The sequence below is a fragment of the Delphinus delphis genome, chromosome 10 (genome assembly GCF_949987515.2).
Source record: "Delphinus delphis chromosome 10, mDelDel1.2, whole genome shotgun sequence".
Classification (NCBI taxonomy): Eukaryota; Metazoa; Chordata; class Mammalia; order Artiodactyla; family Delphinidae; genus Delphinus; species Delphinus delphis.
Window position 1 is genome coordinate 7621534 of NC_082692.2, and position 25224 is coordinate 7646757.

A 25224-nucleotide genomic window follows, 5' to 3' on the forward strand; every position below is an offset into this window, starting at 1 on the left:
AAACTGGAAGGAACATTGTGTTCCCGTAAAAATTGGGCGTGGTAATTAGCACAGCCTAGCAAGCACCCTCATAATTCAACTGTGTATCCTAACTTGAGTCAATCCAAAGAGAATCACTATTGTCAGTATATAAGTACCTGACCTGTCAAGTAATCACCATGTGTTTTAGAAAATACACGTTGGTCACAACAGAGAAAGCCAAAATCCATATAGCCATAAAAGTCATTTTTAATAACACCCCCTCCAATCGCCCCACCCCTTAAAAATATGCATAGTTTCTTTAAATGTTTTGTTTAAAAAAAAAAGAAAAAGAAAATGACAATATCATGATCCTCCGCATGTCCTACTACAGAATAAAAACAACTAATTCTGTGCATTTAGAAACCATTGTTTATTGTGACCTTGTAATGTTCTAACACACTATTTCCCTTCTATCCTTCTCAGGATGCAAGGATTATACTGGGTTCAGGTTTTCCAACACAACAAGCATCTGTAAATCCAGATATGAATGAATCGTATTTAATACGATTGTTTTCGTTTTAAAATGAGTATTTATGTGTCATTGGAGAAAGAGAAGCAAATGTATGGCTGTTTATGAATGCTATTGTGCCTGAGGTTAGGATCCTCACACAATCTGAGATGCAGCCAAGAAAAACAGCCTTGATAGACAATGCTTCACTTCACCTGCTACGGTGCTGTGTGCATTTCATTTCTGTCAAGAGTATGTACAGTTAGGGTTCATTCGCCTCATTATTTTGTTACATCTACGTTACAGTTAACCAGTCTCTCTAGGAAATAATAAATAACCGCTTTAAAAAACAATTGCCGCATCGCGTTCTGAGAGTACACTTTCCATCTGCAATTTTTTTTTTAAACCCACCATTGTTATGAATTCTCTGGCTTCGGAAAATAGAATTTAGAGTCCACCAACTCTCGTTCGTCTGTCGAGATTGATTTTACACCGGCTTCCATAAGGAGATTAGAAAGCAAAAGTCTGCAAAATGGACACTGTCTAATGCTTTGCTTCTTTAGTCCTTCAGAATGTCAAACCGGAAGAACAAATGTTGAATCTCCTCCGGTATGTATGCCTAGATACTTTCCCTATGACCTTTCCTGTGAACCTTCCAGTTAACAACCTCCACTTTCTTCTTTTAAACCATTAAAAATGTTCCTCACTCCCAAAGCAAAGACTTTCCAAATCAGTTTACAAAAGCTCTGAATTCGCCATTTTTATGTACAGGAAGTCCTTCCTTCTGTGAGGGCTAAGCGCTAGGACGGGCCTGCGGGGGGCGGGATCCGCAGCCCTCCCCCTCCCTCCCCGCCCCACCTCAGAGACGCTTTTGTATTTCTAAAAGGTCCTAGGAGGAGCCCTGTGGTGAGGGAAAGCGGTGGGTGCGCATTTAGGGGACAGGCAGAAAAGATTCTGGGAACCAACAGAGTTTCCCAGTCCCCTCTGCTACCTCAAGAGCTACTACGAACAGCACAGTAATGAATTCATCTCTAAATGAAATATTAAAATACGTGGGAGACGATGTGTCCTCTCTGTCCCTGCTCCATGTACGTTTCTGCCACTCTTCCCAGAAAACTAGAGCTAGTTTTCACTCATTTGCATGGCTTAGCCACTGAGAAGCCAGAGCAAGTAAGTGAATTTTGCAGTGGGTATTTCCTTTGTGTTAATGAACTAACAGTTTAAATTTCAGCTATCCTCCGAGACAGATTCCAAAGTAGCTATGGAGGGCGAGCGAGAGGTTCTTCTGTCTGCTCTCCATCTTCCTTGTCATCCTTAATGTTTGGCTCTGAAGGTTTTATATTTTGGTTTTCAAAACACAAATGAAAACCTAAAGGATCAACATAAATAAAACTTTATTTTTAATAATAAAATTAATGTTTCTAGTAAGGAAAAGATAGTATGTCATTCCTTTAGCAGTACAAACAATCTTTTATCCAAAAGAATACATTGGGTTTTATTGTGTCATTTGTCTGAATACAGACTCAGTGGAATATCTAAATGATACCCTGCTCTGAACTCCAAGTTGAAAGTAAGTTTTTATTATACTTGAGGGAAACAATGGGTTCAGCTGCTTATTGCAAGGAGCAATTGCCAAGGGAGAGTTAAACTCAATTACTGTAACCATACTGAATAAAAAATACTGCCAAGAACAAAAATACGCCTGGGTAAAGACAGCCACTGAATAAAAAAAATCGACATAAAGCGTATCAAATATTTATTTATCTGGGCAACAAAGGACTATGATACATTGACAGGCATGGAAACTACTGCCAGCACAACTCAGTACAATACAGCTAGAACTGCTTCCAAAATGGCCAGTGAAAATACAGAATACCAGGTGGTCCCAAATGTTTGAAGTTCTTTGAACAAAAAGGGGGGGGGGAATCCCTAACCCTCGGTTTAAAGACAATACTCATTTATTGCTCAAATGATGCTTTTAAGGGAGGACAGTGGAATAAAATAAACTTTTCTTTTTTCTCCCCACAATACATAGAACGGTTATCAAACCACTCAAGTTAAAAATCTTTCCAGGGTCCAATATCACTTTTTTCTTTCAGTTCAATGAAAAGCTAAATGTAATACTAATTATTTATAAAATTTTATTTTACTTTTTTTATTTGTTCAGCTGTTTCATTGTCGTCTTTAACATGCTACAACAGGGCTAAATTCATGAATACCAGAGGAAAAAAAAAAATCCCCCAAACCTTGGATTCCTAAATAAGTACCATGAACCACATGAAGAACTAATAGGGAAGATTCAAAACCCACTAAACAAGAGGTAAACGAGATCACCAGATAAATTAAAAAAAAAAAAGGCTTAAAACAGACTCACCATATTTACAATTCCCATTAAATTACACATAAATAAATATATACAGAGACGTGAACACTGATTCCCTTATAGAACTGTGAATCGTGTTGCCAGAGAGAGTTCAAGTTGGTCGCTTTACCTTGAAGAGGGAAAACTTCTAGAACTGAAGACAAGACATGGAACTTCGAGTATCTGTGTTCAAGTTTATTCACAATACTGATAAAAATGTCATTAGCCTTTTTTGCCATTTTTTTCTTTCTTTTTTTTTTTTTAGTATGGCTACAATCTGAAGTATGTAAGAGAAGGTAGTGATTCCGTCCCATGAAGCTCATATAATTTTTTTTTAATTTTTACGTTCTTTTTTCTAAAAAAAAAGTTTTAAATTTTTTTCGTTGTCGTTGTTGATTTGTTAGTTTAAAAAAAAAAAAAAAGGGTTCACAAACTCGGACAGAACTTTTCTTTGCTGGCTTCACGGCCTGTTCTGTTCTCTTAGGCTCCACACGAGGGCAAAGGGGAGTTGGTGCTGATGGAGGAAGTCGGGGCCGGGGCCGGGGCCTGAGACTGCGGGGTCGCCCCGCTCACAGTGGAGCGCTGTCCCCGGCACCCCGAGACTCCGGACCGAAGGCGGTGGCGGCAGCGGCGGCAGCAGCAGCAGCAGTAGCAGCAGTGGGGGGTTGCTGATCCCGGAGCTGTCACCTGCCGGTGGTGATCGGTGGTGGGGGAGGGGCGGTGATGGAGACGGAGATGGCGATGATGGAGATGATGGAGATGATGGCGATGGAGATGGAGTGGGTGGGCGCGCCGGCGCCTGGGCCGGGGAGGCGGCGCGGGCAGGGGGTGGGGCAGGAAGAGCGCCTCACTTTCTGTGTTTCTCCTCTTTGTCACTGCTTTTGGCGCTGCTGTCCGTGTGGCTGTTCGGGTTGTTGCTGAGGTACATTTTGTCCATGGCCTTGAGGGCCTCGGTGAGATAGTTCTGCAGGGCCGTGACCGCGGCGCACACCGCCGGGCTTCCGAAGCCGTGGGAGATGAGGTTGAAGTGGGTCAAGCAGCTCTGGATGCCCGGCTCCAGGATGGGGTTGGGCCTCGAGTTCCCCAGGGGAGATCGGTCCTGAGCCAGCAGGTCGGTGAACTCCTTGCATATCTGTCTGCAGCACAAGTGGAGCGGAGAGAGAGAGAGAGATGAGGCTGGGCAGCCAGCAGCATCCGCAGCAAAGAGAAAACCTTGCTCCCTGCCGTTACCTCTGCCTGGATCACGCCGACACCTGACCTGACCCAGAGCCCCAGAGACAGACTGGGGGGGAGGGGCACATGTTGGGAGACCCAGCCACCTGTCAGAGTCCGCCTAAACATCTCCTGCTCTTTAAACACTTCCACACATGCCTCTCTCTTGTCTTTCTGTGTGTGTGTGTGTGTCTCTCTCTCACCTCTCAGCTGCACCAAACTTCTAACCCCCTCCTCTCTCGCTCACACCAAGCATCCTAGACGCAAGAAAACATTTCACACGTTAGGAGAGAGACAAAGGTGAGTCAGAGGGGCAAGGAGTCAGAAACGCAAGCATCTCTTCAACAGCCAGTAGCATGCACCCAGCAGCTGTCCTGCTCAAAACACTATGGAGCCCCCTCTTCCCTAATCTTCTAGAGACCTCGGCAGCGGTTTGGGGGGATGAACTCTCCACTCATTCACCTTCAGATCAGGGTGGATGTGCACAAGAAAGGCAAAACTTTTCTTGGGATTCTTTTGCCTTTAAAAATAAAAGTCACCAGAAAAAAAAAAATGTTCCTTGGGGATAAGTCAGAGTGGTTTGGGGAAGAAGAAACAGACATTTCAATCGCCCATTCCACCTCTTTTCCCATACACCAAAAAAAACTGTCTAGGGAAATTGTGAATATGGGTGTGTTTAGGAAGCTAAGAGAAGAGGGAAAAGTTGAAATATGGGCGATGCAGCCTGCACAGGGGAAGCTCAGTCTCTGAATCTGGGAAGCAAGGACTAGGTGGGCCTTCCTGAGGCAGCAGCAGCCTTTGGGTGGGGGGCTGTGAAGGGAGGATGGAGAACAGGAAGCAGTGGCAGGCTACCTCCTCCAAGGCCAGCTGGTGTCCCCAGGCCAGAAACTGCCCTGCCTGAGGCCGCTGCCCCTGCTTCCATGCCCTCCTGTGACATCGACTTTGATAATTAAGGGCTTCCAAACAAGCCTTTTAATTTCCAGAAAACATATCAAAACAGTCATTTTCTTTTCACACACCACCTGCAGAAGCCTATTCAGCCCAGGCACCAATGGGAATATAACTTGGGCCATTTTGAAACCTATTTGACATCTCGCCTGTAGGCTAGAACTTGTGTGTGTGTGTGTGTGTGTGTGTGTGTGTGTGTACACAGCACTTTTGAGGAGGATGGAAAGGAAGGCAAGAAATGGGAGAAGGGATTAGGGTTGGAACTAGGACAGCTTCTGGCTTGAACATTTTGCAGGCCACTGCTTAATCCTTGCCCTTGGAGAATATATTGATAAGAGACAAAAACTGATACAGGCAAGTGTGTCACTCCTTTAAGAACTTGGTTCTGAGAATTTGAAAAGAATAGATACATGTATGTGTACAGCTGAATCACTTTGCTGTACACCTGAAACTATCACAACATTGTTAACCAACTATACTCCAATATAAAATACAAGGTTAAAAAAAAAAAAGAACCTGATTCTGGTCTTTCTGACCAGAAATAGTGGCAAATCCACACTCAGCTTCCATCAAATCCCTACTATACCCCACCCCCATACACGTTAATTTTTTTTAAAAAAATGAGAACGTGGGGTGAAAGAGAGGGGAAAGTGGGAAATACGCACTCACAATCTTCCTTGTATTGCCCCTTTAAAATCAATTATGGTTTATTAGATTGTGTTGTAACTTCAATATTTACAACAGAGCTGATTAACACAAAAGGAAAAGAGGCCAAAAATGAGAGCAAAAATGATTTTGATTTTTGTTTCTCTTGACAGTGAGACACAGAGACCCCGAAGAGGTAATGTCTTACTTTGTAGCCAGGAGCATGTTTTTTCTTGTCACTTGCTCATTGGGATCGGAATGTTGTCGGTTGAGAAATTCAGCTACTGCTTTGGCAGGAAATTCAGTTTCGCACACATACCCAAAGTCCCTGGCGAGGTGGACGGCCTCTCCTGGCAAGAGGTGAGAGGAGGGGGGCGAGGGCAAGAGAATGAAAAAAGTTGGGATCAAAACTGCCTCCCAGCTCCCTTATTTTCTTAACCCAGATGTTGTAGGAAACACACACTACTTGTTTTCCCATTTCAGGCATTTTCTTTCCTTCTCTGTAGGATCTGGTGGCTGCGCTTCCCAGGGAAAACGGCCACTTAGCCTAGAAGGCCCAGGCGATTGGAAAATATAAAATCCCATCAACTCCCCTCCAGCCTCATCCCCACCCCGATGACATTCCCCCACCTTCTCTTTCAAAATGTTTCTTGTATTCCAACCTCACACCTATCAACACATTCATAAATGATATTCATAATTACTCCTTGAGCTTTTCTGCAAGGGAACGACTAAGGGTTTACATTTTAACTTTATCGCATATAATTATCTGTTCATCCAAACCGATTAACCAAGAGGATTCGAGGGTCACTCCTCTGAGTCTGCCTGTGTTGTTGATTTTCGAATCTTTGGTTTTAATTTCCTGAACCAGTTGGTTTTTACTGCAGGGCTTCCTGCCATTAGCTCCAGCTCCGGAAGAACGCATGCGCCAATTAGAGCATCAAAGCCCTCTCCGCTGAGCTTGTTTCCATAAAATGGAGCGGATCACAAACAATAACAGTTCTCCAGAAACTGCTTCCCTGCTACAGGACTCAACCCCAAAACCATGCACACTCTCACACTACACCCAAAGCCGCTACTACCATTTTCTCTGCGTATAATTGTTTCGGGGTCTGAACGGTGGGTTCCCAATGTACTGGTATTATTTTTAATATAATGCTACTGTAGCTGAGTTTCTGGCACTGAACAATTGCTTATGACTTAACAGTCACATTAGTATCATTTTGGGCACGATTAACGAATGGTTCATAGGGTTTCTCCTCAATTTCATGTTTTTAAATATTTTAAAAATTATTTACAAAGCTAGAACTTGAGTTCAATTATACTATGTCTCCTCAAATACAAGATATAAATAAGATTAAGTGCCTTCTTTAAATATAAATGGTAGTTTTGAAATCTGCGCCATAACTTAAGTGCCTCTCTTTTTCCTGTAAGCATAAGACATTTCCAACGGAGCACAAAGGAAAATGCAAAAGAACGATACATTCATTCCAACACACCCAAACTTAAGCCAATTTAGTATCAGACAAACTTAACAGGGATCTAGAGGAAGTAGGGATGTGACTGCTGTGACTGGATTCTGATGTATCTAGAACAGCGAGTGAGGACAGGGTGAGCCTTTGTTTTGAGGGGTTTAGAAGCGAGTGTGTGTGTGTGTGTGTGTGTGTGTGTGTGTGTGTAAAAAGCTGACATGAGACACTTTCTGCAATGCTTATATTTCTTTTTTCTTTTCCTATCCAAATAACTCAAAGTCTAAAATTGCTCACTTTTCTTCCTCTCCAGTAGAGAAGCACAATTAAATGAGAGATAAGGGAGCATATGTTTGGAAAACAAAAACCTAAAAGGGCATATAACCCTGAGCTTTCAGGATGGTCTTAAATCAGGATGCAGGTCAAAGATTCCCAAATTAATTCAGGAAGTAATGGTCACGCATTTCTCAAACGCAGATGTCAGAATAGCTTAAGTGATTTACTGCTGAGCTCTATAAAGGAGACTGGAACTTGAGGAATATGCAGTTCTTAAGTTTTCACATTGTTTAGGTCAGAATTGGGCTAGGGAGGTGTAATTTTGTGGCAGAGGGTAAGAGGAAAGGAGGACAGGAATAAATGCAAATAGTTTTTTGACACGAATTCCGTTCACTTCTGGTTATGTTTTCTGGAAAAATGAAACTGCCCAACTGACAAAATACAGCCAAACATCTGGCCACTGAATATTAGCCATTTTCTCAGAAGAAACTTCCCTTCTCTTTAGCAAGGGAACTCACTTACCCTCCACTAGTGATGTAAGCAGGGTGACATTGGCAGCTTTACGCCTCCCTGCTGGCAGATTTAATCCTATCTTGTCCAGTTTTTCTCTTAAAGATCTTCCTCCATTTTTAGACTTCGCCCTGTTTCACAAATACATGAGAAAGGGATTCAGAAAACATTTGGTTGCTCTGCATCACACTGTAGTCATTTTGACAACTTCCTAAAATGTATTTTTAAAAATTAAGGATCCTGGCCCCGAGATATGTAAGGAAGGGAAACCTAGGAAGGAATGGTACAGAAAGAACATAGGCGATAAATGCTTGTTAAACTCTAAAGCACCCCCTGTGTTCAGTTATTACTGCAACTATTGTGGCAGGTTGGAAGGTTCTGATTTCCCAACTCTCTGAAGAAGAACCACAAACAAATAAACACAGCTCTCATCTCTAGGGTGTGAAGTATTTTTGAGTTCAACTGATGACTGTATATTTTCCCTGTTGTTACAATCACACAAATCCCAATGGGGTCTTTAAATTGTCTTTGCAAGATCTGCTGTGAGGTTATTCAGAGTAACCAAAGTTATCATCACTCTTACGTTTCTTTCTCTGGCTTTAGCCCCAGTGGGAAATTCATTTCACCAACTGTTTACATGCCGTGTCACCAGCCTAACCAGAAAAGTCAAAAGTTGATATCAGCCTTTAAAAATTTCCCTTATTTCAGAGACGATGGAGGTGGTTCTAAATAGATGTCTAAATAGACTCCCATAATCAGAAGGTGGTTAAGATAAATTGTTTAAATAAAACAGCAAATTAATTAATTTCAGATTTTATTCCCTACTCAAGTGCTCTTTAATTGTGTGGATTAGATTATACTCCCCTAGGTAAACAGTCTCCAATATTGGGGAGGGGGGAAGGGGGAGAAAAAGGCAGAGGGCGGATTCAGATCTGTGTCAGCGAAAGATTACAAAGGGACAGCAAATGACCGTGAAGGAGGAAGGAAAGAGTGGAATAGCTGATGTTAAACTCTGTAGCCTTTGTATGGGATATACCCATCACAGCAGAACTCTGGGTCTATAAACAGATATATGAATAAATGTCAAAAGAATGAAGTTTTGGTCCACTTTCTCATTAAAAATTAAAAAGGAGAAAAAGTAGAAAATATTATCTGGGAAAGTTCAACGCAAGACCCACCACACACAAAGCTGGGTGGAACCCTAGGAGCAAAAAGCCCAGAGGAGGGACAAACCTGCCCTGAGGGAAGGTGCTTCACCTCGCCGACCCTTAGAAAATCTCATCTACGAAATGAATCATTCCGACCTCGCGCGGGTGAGACAAGAATCCCTGGCCACATATGCAACATGCAATCGTCTGTAGCGAGCACACATAATGCACGTAAACGTGCCTCGCACGCTGCCTGGCACACACGGGGACGCGGTACATCGGAACCATTAGTGCGAGCACCTCGCGCGGGAGGGTCTGCTTCTGGTGACCCGGGGGCGTGGCACGGAGACTCTAGAGAAAACCATTGTCTTCTACTTAAACCCTATTCAAGGGACGGCGGGCTGCAATCGGAGACCCTATATGGAGGTAAGGCAAAGTGAGGCGCCTGAGAGGAAGTTTTCCTAGGCTTGCAAGGTGTGAGCGAGTAGGGAAAAGGCGGGCGCGCGGCGCCCCGCGGCTGCAGCGGCCGGGACTGAGCCCGCGGCGGGGCGAACTGCGCGTGCGCGCGGGGAGGGGGGTGGGAGGAGGCAGAGGTCCCATTGAGCGCGCTGCGCCGGCCGACCCGGGCGCGCCCCCGGAACGACGGAGCGCGCGGGAACGCGGCGGAGTGCGCAGGCGCCCGCCGCCTCACCCCGCCCCCAGCTCCCACCCACCGGGTTCTACGCTCTTCTCCCCGCCCCTTTCTTTTCCCGCGAAGGGAGGGCCCTGGCGCGAGGCCCGTCCGCGTCGCCGGCCCGGCGCAGGCGCAATGCTTGGCGGGCAGGGCCTCGCTCGGGCCTCACCTCCGCAGCACTCCGCCCAGCAGCGAAGCGTTGAGACACTCCGGCGGTGAGAGGCGCCGCTGTACTTCCGCCACCGTGACCTTGTACTTCGAGGTGGAGCTGAGGAGTGAGAGACGACCCGGAACTGAACAAAAGACTTCGTTGGGGTTCACGACGCCGCCGAAGAGGTTGTCCTTGTTGATGGGGATGGCGGAGACGGCGTTGCTGTTGGACTTGGACAGGGACACGGGGCCTGCGGAGACAGACGGGGAGGCCGCGTGTGGGCGCCGAGGATCCCTCCCGAGCCCTGCCCGACCCCGGCCCTCGTCCCGGCCCGGGCCGGCTCCCAGGCTTGCGCCGCAACCGCCGCTCTTCTTCCAGCCCTGACAATTCCGTGGCTCCTTACCCATCTCCTGCCCTAGTCCCTGCTCCATCCCGGTACTGGGGATGGAGCCTGTGCCCCTCGGCGCGTCTCACCGGCGGCCGGGGGGCGGCCCAGCCCCGCCAGCCAGCCCTGTGCTTCTCCCTGGACCCTTGCCATTTAACCGCTGGGGCGCTGTCTAGAGATGGTGGTGAACTCGTGACCCTCCCGGCTCTCAGCATCCGAGGGAAGTGGCCCCCAGACGGGGTGCTGGAGCACGGGCTTGGGGTGCAGCGGAAGGGGTGACGTTTGTAAACCGAGAGCAAGCTATGTAGGCTCGGGAGTTTTCGTGGGGCGAGGGGTTTAGCGTTGGGGAAAAACTGCTTCACAGACCTATAATTAAAATCAGCTGAGAGTTTAGATGGCTAAAGCGGCCTGTAAATGAGCACTTCATTCAAGGCACCAAGCCGGGAAGTGGTGGATTCTGTTGTCACACCCCGTCCTTTTGATAAATAGGCCCTTTCCTCTGTTTATCTGTGAAAAAGACTCGAGTTTTGGAAATCCATTCCAAGCCCCGTTTTGAACTGGGAGAAAGAAGGATAAACAGGCCTACCATGGAAAACTAGCAGTGTGTTCTTTTGATGAGCAAAGAGTTAATAGTCTTATGCTTAAGCGTCTTCTTTGGGAAGGGGGGAAGGGGAGGATATGTTCTTGTTAGTTAAAATCATAAGCTCTTCATCGTTGGATCCACCATACTTAGAAGAAAATTCAAGGCCAGCAGAAAGTGTACTAACATGTTACATTTCTAACACCAATATAATTCAGATGCATTCATAACCATTTAAGTACAGTATGCATTTGTATCTTAAAATTCCACATGGAGACATAATAATACATGTATGCATAATAATACATGTATACAGTACTCCTCCCTCTTGAATGGGGATATTTTAGACGTATAGGGAGGTGGGGGGGGCTCTAGGTTTTGGATAGATCACTTGTGACATTAATAGCTCTGGGGAGGCTAATAGAGACAATAGGAGTTAAACGAACTCTTGAGAGATTACTAATAAAAGAGCCAATTATCATGTCGACTTGGAAAGAGCATCTCTTAAGATTTATCCCTTGCACATCTAATTTGACGTGACAAAGACTTCACAGATGCAAAAATGAAACTTTAAACTCGCTAACAATATACTGATTGGGGTTAGAAATGGGAACAGTTTTATATAGCATCGTCCTCTGGTGGTGCCTAGAATCCTGAAATGTAACATTGCCACCATAACAAAAAAAAAAAAAAAGCTGCTGTGAATAGCATTTAATCCGGTAAACTTTATTTCTACTCACTAAACACAACACAAATTTACAAATCCATCCAAATCACTTGACACTTTTTAAAAACAATTTCTGCTCCAAACATTTATGCTAATAAACCTGACATCTTCAAAAAGCTAATTTTAACCAAAAGCCAAATTTTGTTAACCTAATTCACAAAGTTTAAAAAACCCTTAACAGCTAATGAGAAATTAAAGAACATGAAAGACTTTTTCCCCCTCTGCTAAGGAGTGCTATGTCTTTTTATCATCTGCTCCTATATTAATATTAAATTACTTGCACTGCTTTTAGCATTACACACTTCTTAACACTCATGGCCACTCACGCAATGGATTAACTGAACTGTTAAAACCGTTCCAAAATTGAAATGCCACTTCCAAATCTGTTCAACTATTACACATTTCATGTGTTTGTCCAGATATCATTAAACTAAATTAAATGTTCAAGTCATGAATCAGAACAAAGCTAGCCTGTTGCCATTACTAACATACTGAAAGCCGATCATTTAAGCATTGCTATTCTATGCCTATCTATTCGCTAATTCTGAGCCTTTAGGAAATCCTACTTGGAAAAAAATAAACACAGCTCTGCAAGTTCTTTTAAATAGCACTGTGCCTGTAAGGACATGCTTGGAATGCAGAAGGAAATGGCTTACCTTTCTTAATTACAGTTTGATCTGGGATGTTAATACCCGGGTCTTCTACATGCTGCAACAAAAGGATACACATGGATGTAAATGTATAATCAAAACAAAAGGAAATGAATATTTCGTGCAAGACAGGGGGAGGGGAAGGTGCAGACTCAAAATTCCCCCCTCCCATCTAGTGACATTTATATATAAACATCTCATCTTGGCTCATTGGAATTGGGGGTTTTGCAGCTCAAGACGTTTCACTGTACACCCACGGCCAATTTCTCGTTCCCCAGCAAATAATCCACATTTGAAGGAGCTGGGGGTGGGGAATAAAACTTTCTTTGGAAATTAAACCGAGTTTTGATCTTTCTCACAGTCAGTTCAACCTTTAAAAATACACCTAGCTTTAGTTTGGCGCCTCAGCGGCTTCGGACTTCAGCAATTCCAGCGTGCAGGCAGCAAAAGCCAGAGAAACAATAGAAATGACAGTCGGGAGTAACAGGGGAGTATTGGAAACGTTTTAGGTGATGTGATAAAGAGCAAACGTATATACACACCTTCACTTATGGATAAATGAAAAAAATTTAAAAAGGACTACTGTCTAAATTGGATATCAGATAGGGATATGAAAATGATAAAAAGAGAAACAAACAAACAAAAATCCTTTGAGGTTTTCCTGTGTCCAGTAGCAGATTTGGATTCGTTAGTGTGGGTTTCTTTTTTCCTTTTTTTTTTTTTCTACAGATGGATGGGTATACGTGTGTGCTAGAGTGAAAACGTGATTAGAAAGTAAAATGAAATCGTGTTTTCTAATGCAGAAACTGACAGGCAATATAATGTCTGCCTGTGTTTACAAATTAGCACCAGGGCTGCTGAGATAGAAGATTTCACAATCGTTACCAAACACAGGCATTACCATTAAAAAAACTATTACTTCCTTCTCTAGTCTTTGTCCAACAATAATACCGATTCGAACATTTTCCATTCTGTCTTGGATTTATGCTCCTGTTAATTGTGCCTGATCGCAATGATTCCGGGTGGATGGCACTAAGTTGCTTTATTACAGGTTTTATTATACTCAATGCTCTCATTTGTAACTTGCCTAAAGTGCTTCTGGATTTAAGTATAATTAAATTGAGAAATGTTCAGAAATGACTACTGCTGCAGTTCTTGTGTTTTAACTATATGGGGAAATATGATCCCTTTATGCATGCACCCTAAACCCATAAAGTAAATGTAATGTGGCATAATACTTTTATTTGTGTTATTTCTAGACCTTGTCCATACAGGGCAGACTGTTAAGTTTAAAACCCCACTGAGATATTAATGATTAAATAATTTTCACCATCGACTTGATTTTCTTAAATATTTGGCAGTCGTTCTTATTAAAGGTTAACTGTTGCAGCAATGGGAAAATTGAAAACAACCCTTTTCCTGACCCAAATTCCTTTGAAAGAATTTTTTTTCTTAAAAGGTGGGGGAGGGAAAGGGGAAGAGCAGCAACTGGGTTTCCTTGTTTTTATTTGATCTTTTGATGAATTTCTCCTATAGGCCAATCTCACCACGAAGAGTGACTATACCGGTGTCAAGAATTCACACCAGCCACTTCGGAATTTTTGCAAAGTAGGGCAATTGTAATTCACAGTAGTTCCAAAAGCTCGCAACGTTATTTTGCAATTCAGATATTTCCAAGGAGCAGACTAGGATAAGGATTCAGAGAATCTTTGGGAAGGGGAACTAAAATGATCACAACTTCCAGGTTTGTTTTTTAATGGCCCTTTTCTCAGCTATTGCTCCTCTCATTTCACTTTCCAAGAAATGCACTGTTCAGTATCAGTTTCTAAAAACATGTATGAAAACACACACACACACACACACACACACACACACACACAATGCTTACTAAACCCCACATTGGATCAACTGCCTACTTTCCTGCTTTCCATGTTACGCTGCTAAACATAACCAACAAATTTCAGTGATTAACTAGGCCAAATGAGAGATGTAATAAATTTTCTATTTTCCTATGTAACTTAAATAATGTTTTAAATTCACCGAGCAAGCAGGTAAGTTCATCTGACCATTTTCTTTGCAATCTAATGCAGTAATCATTAAACTGTCAACGGACATATTGCTGCAATATTTGATGCAGTAATTTGAAATAGCATTTTAGCAAAAATCACATCCAGATACATTTCCTCTCCAAAGAAAAGCAGCATTAACAGAGCCTTTACAGCTTTAATAAAATTATTGGCTTGCTCTAATTCCATTTCAGGAAGGTTGTGAGCAAACCATAAATATGTAGAATTGAAGCAAGAGATGCTGGTTTAAATTTAATTTCATAAAGTATTTTCAAATTATCAGTAGCCTGGTTTGCATTGTAAACAGTAAATGCGCTAATACCATGCTTATTTAGAAATCATTTCAAACTGCATTTATTGATAACTGAATTAGAACTCAAAGAATGCATTGCCCGATAGTCTCAAAACATTCATTTAATATGGGGGTGTAGCGGGTTCTGAAAGGCGTTGGGAACCCAGTTAATGATTTATGAGGTCAGCACTTAGCACCCCTAGGAAGAGAAAAAGGCTGCATTCAATGTCCTCCTCCTCGGACTTGCTACTTACTATTCTTTAATCAGGGTAGGGTATACACATAACTTTCAGATATCACTAGCACTCATAAAATCCGGTAAAAATTATTTTCCTAGTGTGTCTTTCACACTTTCTTTTAAATGGCCAGGGCATTTCAATGAGCGCTTTTGGTTGACTCTAACATGTTTTTCAGGACAGGGAGAAATCCCCACGACAGACACAGTGGTGGAATTAGATCCTCTCCCCGTCGAAACAGTTTACTGTCGTCGAGAGGGGAAGGTACCGTCAACGGTGACATTCGTCTAATTTCTCAATGGTAATATGCAGGCATTGTTTGAAGGAGCTCCAGGAGCCATTGTTCTAGGGGCAGGACCCTCAAGTACAATTCTTTTCCATTTTTTTAAGGCGGCTGTCTCGGTGGGTCCTTAAGTGTCCACCCGAAAAACCAAAAGGAGATTTCGAGAAAGTAAACGCCGGGCAGGAAAGCCCGGGCCCCCCGGGCTGCACGTTCCGGGCGTTTTCTCGCGGGTGGGTGAGGAGGGTCTGCGTTTTCTCTCCCGCCGCCCGCGGGGCCTCTTACCGGAACGTCCTCGATGGCGTGAGGTAAGGAGTGGATCGGGAGGTCTCCGAGTCCTGAGCCAAGCCCATGGGGGCCGTGCAGGAGGTCCTCGTGCCGCCGGTAGTCCCTGCGGGGATCCAGGCCCGACAGCTGGTGGGGCAGCCCCCGGTGCGCGTGCAGGAGCCCAGACTCCTGGCTCTGCCTCTGGCCGGGCCAGCCCGGGTGCTGCGGCTGCGGCTGGGCGTGCAGTGGGTTCAGGCTGTAGGGGTCGTTGACGTGGGAGTAAGGGTCTTGCGACTGGGGGTAGATAGGCTGGTAGGGCGGGGGGAAGTAGGGGGGCTGGAAGTCGGCATTGGGGGTGTGGGACAGCGGCGGGGCGCTCGTGTAGGGAGATTGACCTACAGTGCCCAGTTGGGGCAACCGTGCCGTCCCGTTGCTGGTGCCGTCGTGACGGTCCTGGAAGAGAGCGAGGGCAAGGGCAGAGAACAAGAAATCAGGCGTCGAGTTACAGCTGCCACACTGAGTGCACGGCTCAGGGCTGCGTGGGAAACGGCCCGTCCCCGTCCGTAGGCCGCCGCGAGAAAGGAGCCCTAGGCGGTTCTTTTCAGAAAATACTCCGGGAGTGAAAAGGGCCCTTCCCCAAACGCAGGGAATTCGACTGTGCCAGTGAGGGGGCATAAGAGACTCTCCTTAGGCGTTTCTTTCAAAGGGGGGAAAAGGCGAAAAAGGGCCTCCCGGAACACAGCCCGTTAAGCTGCGGAGTGGAACCTCCCTTACGCAAAATTAAAATTCCTACTAAATATTAAACAGCAGAAGCGGCCTTTTCTCTGTCCCTGCATTTGAACCTGCCTGCCACTGCGTTATTGTTTACCCTGTTCCATTTATGTGGAGGAAAACAGTCAAACCCATTCAAAGGCTATTACCATTTCATGACTATTTAAATAGAGCATATTTCGTAGAGGGCTGTAAGGAAAGCCCACGTTTAAGTTACCAGCTTAAAGAAGGTCTTAGCTGCGGGATGGGGGTCTGTCTTATCCGCTTCCTCAGTTAGGAGCCTTTTTCTGGACAGGGTCGATTTGTGATAGAGACGGGGAGAGAGGGACGTCAAGCCAAGGTTTAAAATGGAAAGATCCAGCCTTGTCTTGGGTTTAAAAGAGAGAGGTGCACCCCGGGGCGGAGGCCCCCGCCCCTTCCACCCCAGCCCCAAAGGGCAGAAGAAACGCCTGACTTGGGTTCCTCTATTGCAATTCGCTTGCAAAACAAGCGAACAGAGTTGATTGCAGGCAATGCGAGCCCTCGGAGGTACAGCCCCGGACCCCGAGGGGAAGAAGGGGCACACCGGGCAGCATTTTTCCTGTAGCCGGATTAAGCATCAAATGTTGAGAACATCTCGGGAACACGTGAAGAGGCGAGGAAATAAAGACAAACGTGGCAAGAAACACGCCTTGGGAAGTAGCAGCGAGGTAGGGCTGCGCGCCGGGAGAGGTCGAGCGGGGGATGGGGGGTACCGCATTCGGCTGAAGGATGGAAGAGAGGGAGAAATACGAGGAGCGAGGGCAATGCAAACGGAAAGGGGGTGCCCTGAAGGAAAGCCGGGCGAGGAGGACGGGCCGCTCCGCAGCCCCAGGTTCTCCAGAGTAAAATTCCTAAGGAAACAGGGATGGGGGTGGGGATGGGACTCACCATAGCTGAAAAACTGTGAACTAACATCTGCGAAGAGTCTGGGGTAACGAGTCAGGGTGGAAAACAACAAGCAAGCCCGGAGAGCCCGGCTGCCCCGCTGCCCGAGCGCGCCCCACACAAAAGGCGCCGAGAGCCCCGCGCCACCCGGGACTCCGGTCACGGCGCCGCCGCTCCCCCGAGCGCTGGAGCCCCGCTCTGGTCCATCCGAACTTGAACCACCGATTCGAGCGGCGCCTTCAGCTGGTCGAACCCACGGTCTCTATCCTGCCGTGAGCGGGTAGGATTCAAAGTTCCTTAAAAAATGAAAAACCTCAAAAAGGCAAAAAGCAAGAAGTGTGTGTGTGTGTGTCTGTGTGTGTGTCTGTGTGTGCGCGCGCGCGCGCGTGTTCCTTAATCCGTGTCTCCCCCTCTTTTCTTAGCGGCGGCTTCGCTTGAGCTTCTAATAACCGCGCTGGGCAGCGTTCCTGGAGCCTGCTAATAGCAGATATTCATGACTATTAATATTACACGAATACTTAATAAGGGAAGAATGCCTGGAAATCGAGCGTGAAGCGGAGAGGCAACTCGCGCCGGAGCCGGCTCTCAATGCAGTCCATTGACGGGAGCTTCAGTGTAGCAAATCGGAGGAGGGGAGAGGGAGCGCGAGAGACAAAAAGCGGGCGAGAGAGGGAGCGGGCGAGCGCGCGGGGGGCCGCGGCGCGGCGGCTGGCGAATCACAGGGAAGGGGCAACATTTTAAAAGGTTGCAGGGCAAGCAAAAGTGAAAGAGAAAGAGGAAGAGAGGGAGACCGAGGGCGAGCGCGCAGAAAGGGAGAATGTGTCTGCGTGCGTGTGTGAGAAAGAAAGTGTGGGCGCGAGAGAGGAGCACGGAGTGGGGAGAGGGGAGGGCGGGAAGGAGGGAGAGCCCTAGAGGAGGAGGGGAGGGGGGAGGGGGAGGAGGCCGAACCGGCGCGCACGGAGGGGGAGGCCGCGGGGGAGGGGGAGGGGAGAGGAAGCGAGCGAGGACAATCAGACCTAAAAGGCTGGGGCAGACCTCGGGATGCCGCGGGGGCCGCGCGTCGCGGCCGGGAGCTGCCGGGGCCCGCGTCCGGGCGTTCGTCTGGCTCTCGGCGCCCGAGCTGCTTCCCGGGCGCCTCCGGCCGCGGGCTTCTCCGCTCCGCAGCCGGGCCTGGGGCTCGGGGTTCGGCCGGCCGCCCCCGCGCCGCTCTTCCATGGCCCGGCACCCCGCCCGGGCCCGGCCCTCGCCCGGGCCGCCGCTCGAGCTTCCCGCGGACTCCCGGGGCTGGACACTCCGCGGCGGCGGGGGCCCTGCCCTCGGCTCTCCGGGGCCGGGGCTCGCGGAGGGGGAGCCGGGACGCCGCCCGGGGCGCGCAGAGGCGCAAGACGGCCCAGCCCGGGCGCCGCTGGCACCGGCTCCCGGCTCCCGGCTCCCGGCGCAAACCCGTCTGACTGGCTGGGCCACTCCCGCCCGAGGCCCCCCGCCCCCCCGGATGACACGGCTCGCTCTCCCCCAGCCGCCGCTGCCAGTCTGCCCGCCGGGGTGTCGGAACAAGCGGCACCTCGCCTCCTGCGTGTCCCTGCAGAGCCCGACATAATTAGACAGCCCCAAGCCGGCTCGGAAACCCGAAATCCCTGCTCCGGCGCTCGCCCACCGCAAAGTTGTTGAAACAGCCTTCGCTCTATTTATCCTCCTCTCCCTCCTCTCGCTTCTCATCTGTTTTTGTCTCACTCACACGCACATGCACACGCGGCCCCACAGGGTCCCTCTCTGGGGGTGCAAGTGCATCGCCTCCCACCTGGGTCCCACGGGCAGCTCGCGCCGCGCGGAGCTTCGGACCCCGCCCGCCGGGGGTTTCGGCCTCCGAGAAGGTGATTGCCCGAGCCCAAGGCCACAGCCCGGATACGACAATCCACCCTGGGAGGCTTAGGGGCTCAGTGTCACCCTGACCAGCTCGGAAAGGGCCCCCCAGCCCTGAAAACAAAGCGACTGGCCCGACATGGAGCCTCTGCGCCCGCACCGCGCACGACACGAGTCCCCAGATAAGCACCCGTCCCCTTGGGAAGTCACCTCGTGCCCCGGGGGAGGGGGGAGGGGAAAAAGGAGGACCCGGGAAACGGGAAAGATTTAAAATAGTCTACAGAAAGGAGAGGAGGAAAGGGACGGGTGACACATCGTTTACATAGCCCAGGTTCTGATTTCAAGTGAAGACCCCGCCGCTGCGCCCACACAGACAGCTTGACATTCCCAGCTCCACATGCCAAAAAGAAAGAAAGAAAGAAAAGAGGAAAGAAAAACTAGCAAAAGCCGGGACTGCCACTTATTATTTACTTAGGTAATCTCTCCGGTCGCGGCCCCCTCCCCTCCCGTGACTCATCGGCTCTTTTTAGCGGGGAGTTGCAAGGGGGTTGGGACAGCGGCCGCCAGGCCCTTTCCCAGCGCCTCCCGCCGGCCGGCCGGTAGTCCTGGGGCTTCCCCGGCTGCCCCAAGAAGGCGAGCTCCGGGAATCGTGGCTTTTAAAATGGGCTCCAGTGCGGCGCGCTCTACCGGCCGGGCGGGCTCCCCGCACCGGAGGCTGCGGCAGCCCCGCCAGGATTCCCACGGTCACGCAGCCGAGTGCCCGGCGGTTGTGTAGGGAGCCGGCGGCCAGCCGGCTCCGCCCGGTGCCGCCTCCCATCCCCACCCCAGGGCTGCGCCCACCAAGTAGCTCAGAGAGAAAAACTGCCTAGAACTTCCTGAATAACATAGTGTACCTGGAGGAGCCCCGCAGCACTTTGGGAGATGAGTGTTCCCAAACTGAACCCGCTCACTGGGAGGTGCAGCCCAGCTGAGAGCGAAGTGCGCGGGGGGGCCCCTTCTCCAAATAGAAAAGAGCCTTTCGAGAAAAGTCGGGTAGGGGGATGGTAGGAAGGAAGGAAAGAATGAATACATAAAAGAAGGAATATTAAAGATCAGAGACAAAGTTAAAGAGGGGAAAGGGTTTTCTCGTTCCTTTCTTTTCCTGGTGACTTGGGCCCTCAGAATCTCGTTGGAGAGACACGCAGAAGTGCACGGACGCGTGCCCAATTGCCAGCAATTGCTTCGAAAACCCAGCTTGTCTCTCTTCGCTCTACTCTTAGGCACAGTCAAAACCGGTCAGGAGGAAAAGGGGGAAGTGGGACAGGGGCTCCGATGGAGGGAAATGAAAGAAGGGAACGTCCTCATCCTCCCTCTGCAGCCTCTCCCCTGCTCTCTTTGGGCGAATCGGAGAGGCGGGCGCTGCGCTGGGGAAAGTTTGTCTCACCCGCACCTCGCAGCGGGCTTCGAGGAGGGGAGGAGACGCGGGAAGTACAGCTCCGCGCCTGCGGCCGCGAGGACAACTGAGCTAGCGCCGCGCTTACCTCGCAGTCCTCGTACTTGATATTATCCGTCAGTTTCCAAAGCATTTTCATGGATCGGCGTGAATGGATTTGCCCCCTCTCCGCCTCGCACCCAAGTGGAGCTACTCTCTGGGTAAGCCCAAAGTGCCGGCTGCGGGCGGCGAGCGCCGGAGGAGGAGGAGGGCGAGGAAGAGGGGAGGAGGGCGCAGAGGAGGCGGCGAGAAGGGAAAGAGCTCCCGTGTGCGCTCGGAGATCTCCCTCTAATGGTAGAAACTTTTCCCTTTTCCTGCTCTTTACCAACAGCCTAATCGCCTCATTAGCATATCAACAATAGTCCAATTGCTCGCCAGCACCACAATCTGCCGCCGGCCGCTCCGACCCAGGTATAAAGGCCTCTCCAAGCCGCAAACCTGCTCCTAGAGCGCGCTCCTGCCGGGGAGCCCACGAAATCTCCCTTGAGCCCCGCCGCGCGGCCCTGCCCCGGCGCCCCCGCCCCCATGCCACTCTTCTCTCTCCTCTCCTCTGCTCTCTTCTCCGTCTCCTCCTCGCCGGAGACGACCTGGCAAAAGCCCGGCACCGCGCAGGGTCCGAGCGACCGCGCCGGGGCCCAGCTTTCGGCACCTCTCCCTCATCCCTGCCTCCACCAGCGGCTCTGTCCTTTCGGCTCCGTCCAATCTTATTAGAAATTACTATCCCTTTCGCAATCAGATGTAACCACCAAACGAAGACCGGCGAAGTCACGTCAGGATTTTTGCCCAACAAGAGATCGCCTCCGCTCCCCGGCAGCTGACACCTCCGGCCGCGGCGCCCTGGGACTTTTACTGGCTTCGCGCTTCCCAGCCCACCCCACCCCCCCAGGTTGGAGATTTTGCCAGACGGCTTCAGTCGCCCGGCTGGGGTTTGGGATCCTTTAATTGCCGCGTGTAAAATAAAAAGTGTACCCTGAAGAGGTTACTTGACAGCTGCAGGGGTTAAATGATTTTCCTCTCATTTGTATGAAGCTAGGGCCGACTGATAATTCAGCGTGGTATTTGGGCTACGGGCTTCCTGGGTGCAGTGTGGACGGGAATACGGAACTCCTATAGAGACTCACAGTCGCTTCTGGAGTTGAGCCGAAATACCGACAAGTGTGCGCCGTGTCATGCATGCATCAAAATAAATCGCAGGGAACCAACCCTTCGCTGTGCTAATCTGCTCCAGTTTTCCCAAGATTCCCCTTTTTAATTAAAGCAGGGAGAGTTCCTTCATGATTTGGTGCTGTTACTAACGCGGGCGCTTTCGCGGCTCAGTGCCCGGCTGGCGCGGAACCCGGAGGCCCGGGAGCCACCCCCGTCGTCCAGGTCCGCCAGTCTCGGCTCTCCCGGTCCACACGGGGGCCTGCTCGCCCCACCGGGGCTCTGTAATTTTTTCTTCTGTGAAACAGAGGTTTTCTTTTAAAGAAAGAGAGACCAAAAAAAAAAAAAGACGTGATGCGATCCTTGGAAATACAGAGTAATTAATTTATCTGGCCGAGCTTCCTCGTTTGTCCTAGGTCAAACCCTCCTTTCTCCCTCTCGAATGCGGCAAATCCCCCAACAACAGTAGGTCTCGCCTCAGAGTTGCTCTAGGAACGACCTCTGATGCCATCTGGGCCTGTTGCTTGCAAATCTCCCAGCCTCCCGGGTCTCACGGTGCGTCCTCGCCGTGAGGGTAGAGGCTGTCGCGAATGCGAGCGTTGCCTAACAGGTGGAAGGAAGGCGAGAGGAGGGGGACTCGCTGCCCCCCCCCCCGCCCCCAGCCGCCGAAGGGCAACTCTCCCTCCAGACGACCGCAGCCAATTCCCCAAGCCCGGCAGAGTAGGCCAGAAGCACCCCCCTCCGAAAGTTAGGGAGAAGACCAGAGCCGCAAGGGGGGTAGAGAGCCGGAGGGGCTCCCTCCGACGCCCTGGGCGCTCCCCTGCACGCCCGGTCCCCGCCTGCGCAAGGCGGCACAGGCCCCTGGCTGAACCCAGCTCCAGGCTCGGCGCCGCGCTCCGCCCGCAAAAATGGTCAACTTCCAGCGCGAGCGCCACGCACCCTGCGGGCTGGCCTGGGGCCGCCGCCCAACGCGGCGGCTGGAATTCGGGGGGTGGGCCGCCCGGGGGACCGACACCCTCCCAGCCGCGGCCGCAGCCCCAGAGCGCGATCTGTAGGCCAAAGCCTAGGCCCGGGAGCAGGGGATCTTACACCCCCAAAACGTCGCCACGGTGTGCTTGGGGAAATCTAGGTTTCGCTTTCTTTCTATCTGTGGGCTGGGGAAGGCATTTCAGCGCCTTCATCCTTTCCACCTTCCCCCCTTGCTGACCCGAACCCCGCAGATCTCCGGCTCCACACCCGCCAGGGCTGCTAAACTGTTGTTGTTTTCCCGCCGAGGGCGCCTTTGAGGTGCAGATTGGGGCCTGCGGGCTCCGCGCCGCCGCCCGCGTTAGGAGCGCTGAAGAAAGGCCCGAGCAAGCGCCCCGGTCGCCCCTGGAGCCAGCGGAGCCGCGGTAGTGTGTGAGCGTCATTACCACGACAAGTCGCTTCATTGCATGTCAATGCTCCGGCCTCGCCGGGACCCCAGGACAGCAGCGCCAGGCCTGGGGGCAGGAGTCGGGGGTCCAGGCCTGATAGGGGGGCGTGGAGAGGGCGTTGGGAGAAGAGTGAGTATCTGTGTGAGAGACAGAGACACCGAGAGAGACAGAGAGACAACGAGGGAAGGAGAAAGACTCCATTTTCACCAGCTGTTGCCACCCAGTGGGCCCAGGAGCCCAACAGGCAAAAGCCGGAGGAGCCGGCCTCCCCAGGCCCCAAATCCGCGTGCCCCACCCGAGATCCCGGCTTCCCACCGCTAGCCAAACTGTGAACCCACGGGAGCCAGGCCCAGACTTCACTCCTGTCCCCTTCAGGCTGGAATCTTGCTGCTTCCGAACCTCAGTCGAACCCACTGGAGGCCCAGACCCTGGCCGAGCCTGCACTGCGGGCGTTTTCTCACGCTGAGGAATTCTGCAGCCAAGTTCTCCCGGCTTGAGGGGAAAACCAAAAGCCCTCCGTCAAGGAGTCCCCCAGTCTTCCCCTCCAGGGAAGAGAATGAAGAAGGGCCCTGAGATCCACCGGGGCAAGGGAGGGAAAGGTGTGAATGCCCCAGATTTGAGTTTGGTGTGGGGTTTGCACCCTTAAACCACAAAGTCTAACTCTGGACATGAAATTGCATTTATTTAGGTTTAATTGGGAGGAGAGGTCTAAAAGAGCTCATGGCTGATTAAAAGAATAAGTGCAATGAAAGAAATAAATACTGCAAGATGACTTCCTTTCCCCAACTCCAGAGAATGTAGGGAAGACGGGACTTCTCTGAACTTTACTTCTGATGGCCGAAATCTGAAACAAGCCGAAGAACTCGCCCCGGAAAGAGCAGGGCCTCAAATTTTCTTTGAGAGGATCGGGGGTTTGGTTCAAATCGGCCTGCGGGCTTTTAGGCACATAGACTCTCGCCCTAACCAGGCCTCCGCTTGGCTAGGGCGAAAAGAAGGCCCCGCGGTTCCCATTATGAAATCGGCGACAGGGGAGAGGCTGCTATGCTCACCAACCTGGCCAGAGCCGCCCTGGTTCCCTTAGGGGAAACGTCCGGAACGTAAAAGGAGAGAGCGCTGGATGCAGGTTCCCTCGGCCGGGGTCGGGCCCGGGGCTCAGGGGAGAGCAGTGTCTGGAGCCTAGCTGGCCTTGCGGTGCCCGCGGCCTAGCAGGGCCAAGTTCGGGAGGCGTTGGTTTCGACCAGTTCTAGGCCTTCTGCCTCATCACTCGCCACTTACCGCCCCCGTCTAGGCACCCCAACCCGTAGCCCAAGCGGTGAAAAGTGGCTTCGGGAAGAAGACGGAGCGAGCAGCTCAACTTTGCGCAAACTCTTTTGAGCATTCCCCAAAAGAACGTGCTCGCCGGCGCGACCCGTCCAGCCGGACCCCTTTCTATTCTCCACGCTCCCTTGTGGTCCCCCAAACGTGGAGACGCGGAGAGAGACAGGTGCACTGGAACCCCATCTCACGCGCCGCCCTGGGGTCTAGGGCGAGATCGGAGGCGTAGCGAGCAGGGAACCTTCCTGGCGGCGCACCGCACGCCCGCCTGCGCCCTGCCCCCGCCTGAATTAGTCATCTACCCCAGTTTCTACTGGCGGCGGGCGGGGGGTGGCGTCCGTAGCGCAAAGCACTGGTGACCCCCGGGGCCACCTGTGGAGCGTGCGCCGGACTCTCCCCAGCACCGGGCAGGCCGGTGGCGCGCGTGGCCCCCAGCGCCGCGGCCGCCGCCTGCGCCCGTTTTCCTGCCCTTTTTCTCTCCTGGGAACGCTCCTGGGCGCTGCCAGGCGCGCCTCACCTACGACGCTGCAGCCCTGGGCCGCAGCTCTTCCTCTCCGCCTCCCCCCGCCCGGCCCCCTCCCCCGCTCCACCCCCGCCCACCTCAGCCCCGGCCAAGGCAAACCCCCGTACCTGCCAGTCCCCCATTTTGGCAAGTATGGACATCGCGGCTCGGCGCTCCTGGCGACGGGTCCCCGCCGGTCATGGGCTGTAGGGCTCGGCCGGGCCCGCTCCCTGGAATCGCTTAGGCAAATCCTCCTTTTTTACCTGCTCACCAACATCTCACCTGGTCATAAAGAGCTGGGTTGCTACCTGCCGACGCATGCGCGCTAGCCCAGGAATTCACTCCGCCAGCCCTAGTCCCAGCGCCTCGCAGAGCTGACCTGGGAAGTGATGGATTTATAGCCGCGGCAATCTCGCCATCAGCTCCAGCTTTTCCCAGCAGCCCCAACCCGCTTTCCCGGTCAATCCCTAGCCGAAGAACCCAGGCAGACTGCCTG

At 50.6% G+C, this 25224-nt stretch overlaps 1 protein-coding gene across 4 annotated transcripts; it reads right to left on the reverse strand.

Annotated features, from left to right (window-relative positions):
• Positions 1-3182: 3182 nt before the first annotated feature.
• Positions 3183-24906, reverse strand: TFAP2A (transcription factor AP-2 alpha). 4 transcript variants are annotated; one of them, XM_060023661.1, is made up of 7 exons: positions 24857-24906; positions 15365-15799; positions 12212-12263; positions 9882-10113; positions 7904-8022; positions 5845-5986; positions 3183-3967 (listed from the first exon to the last, which is right to left on the reverse strand). In XM_060023661.1, exons 1-7 carry the CDS (start codon positions 24887-24889, stop codon positions 3679-3681), a joined length of 1302 nt encoding a protein of 433 aa, XP_059879644.1. In that variant the 5' UTR covers positions 24890-24906; the 3' UTR covers positions 3183-3678. The 4 variants fall into 4 exon arrangements, with proteins under 4 accessions (XP_059879644.1, XP_059879643.1, XP_059879642.1 ...); XM_060023660.1 differs by lacking the exon at positions 24857-24906 and adding an exon at positions 20404-20492; XM_060023659.1 differs by lacking the exon at positions 24857-24906 and adding an exon at positions 18059-18406.
• Between the last annotated feature and the right edge of the window lie 318 nt (positions 24907-25224).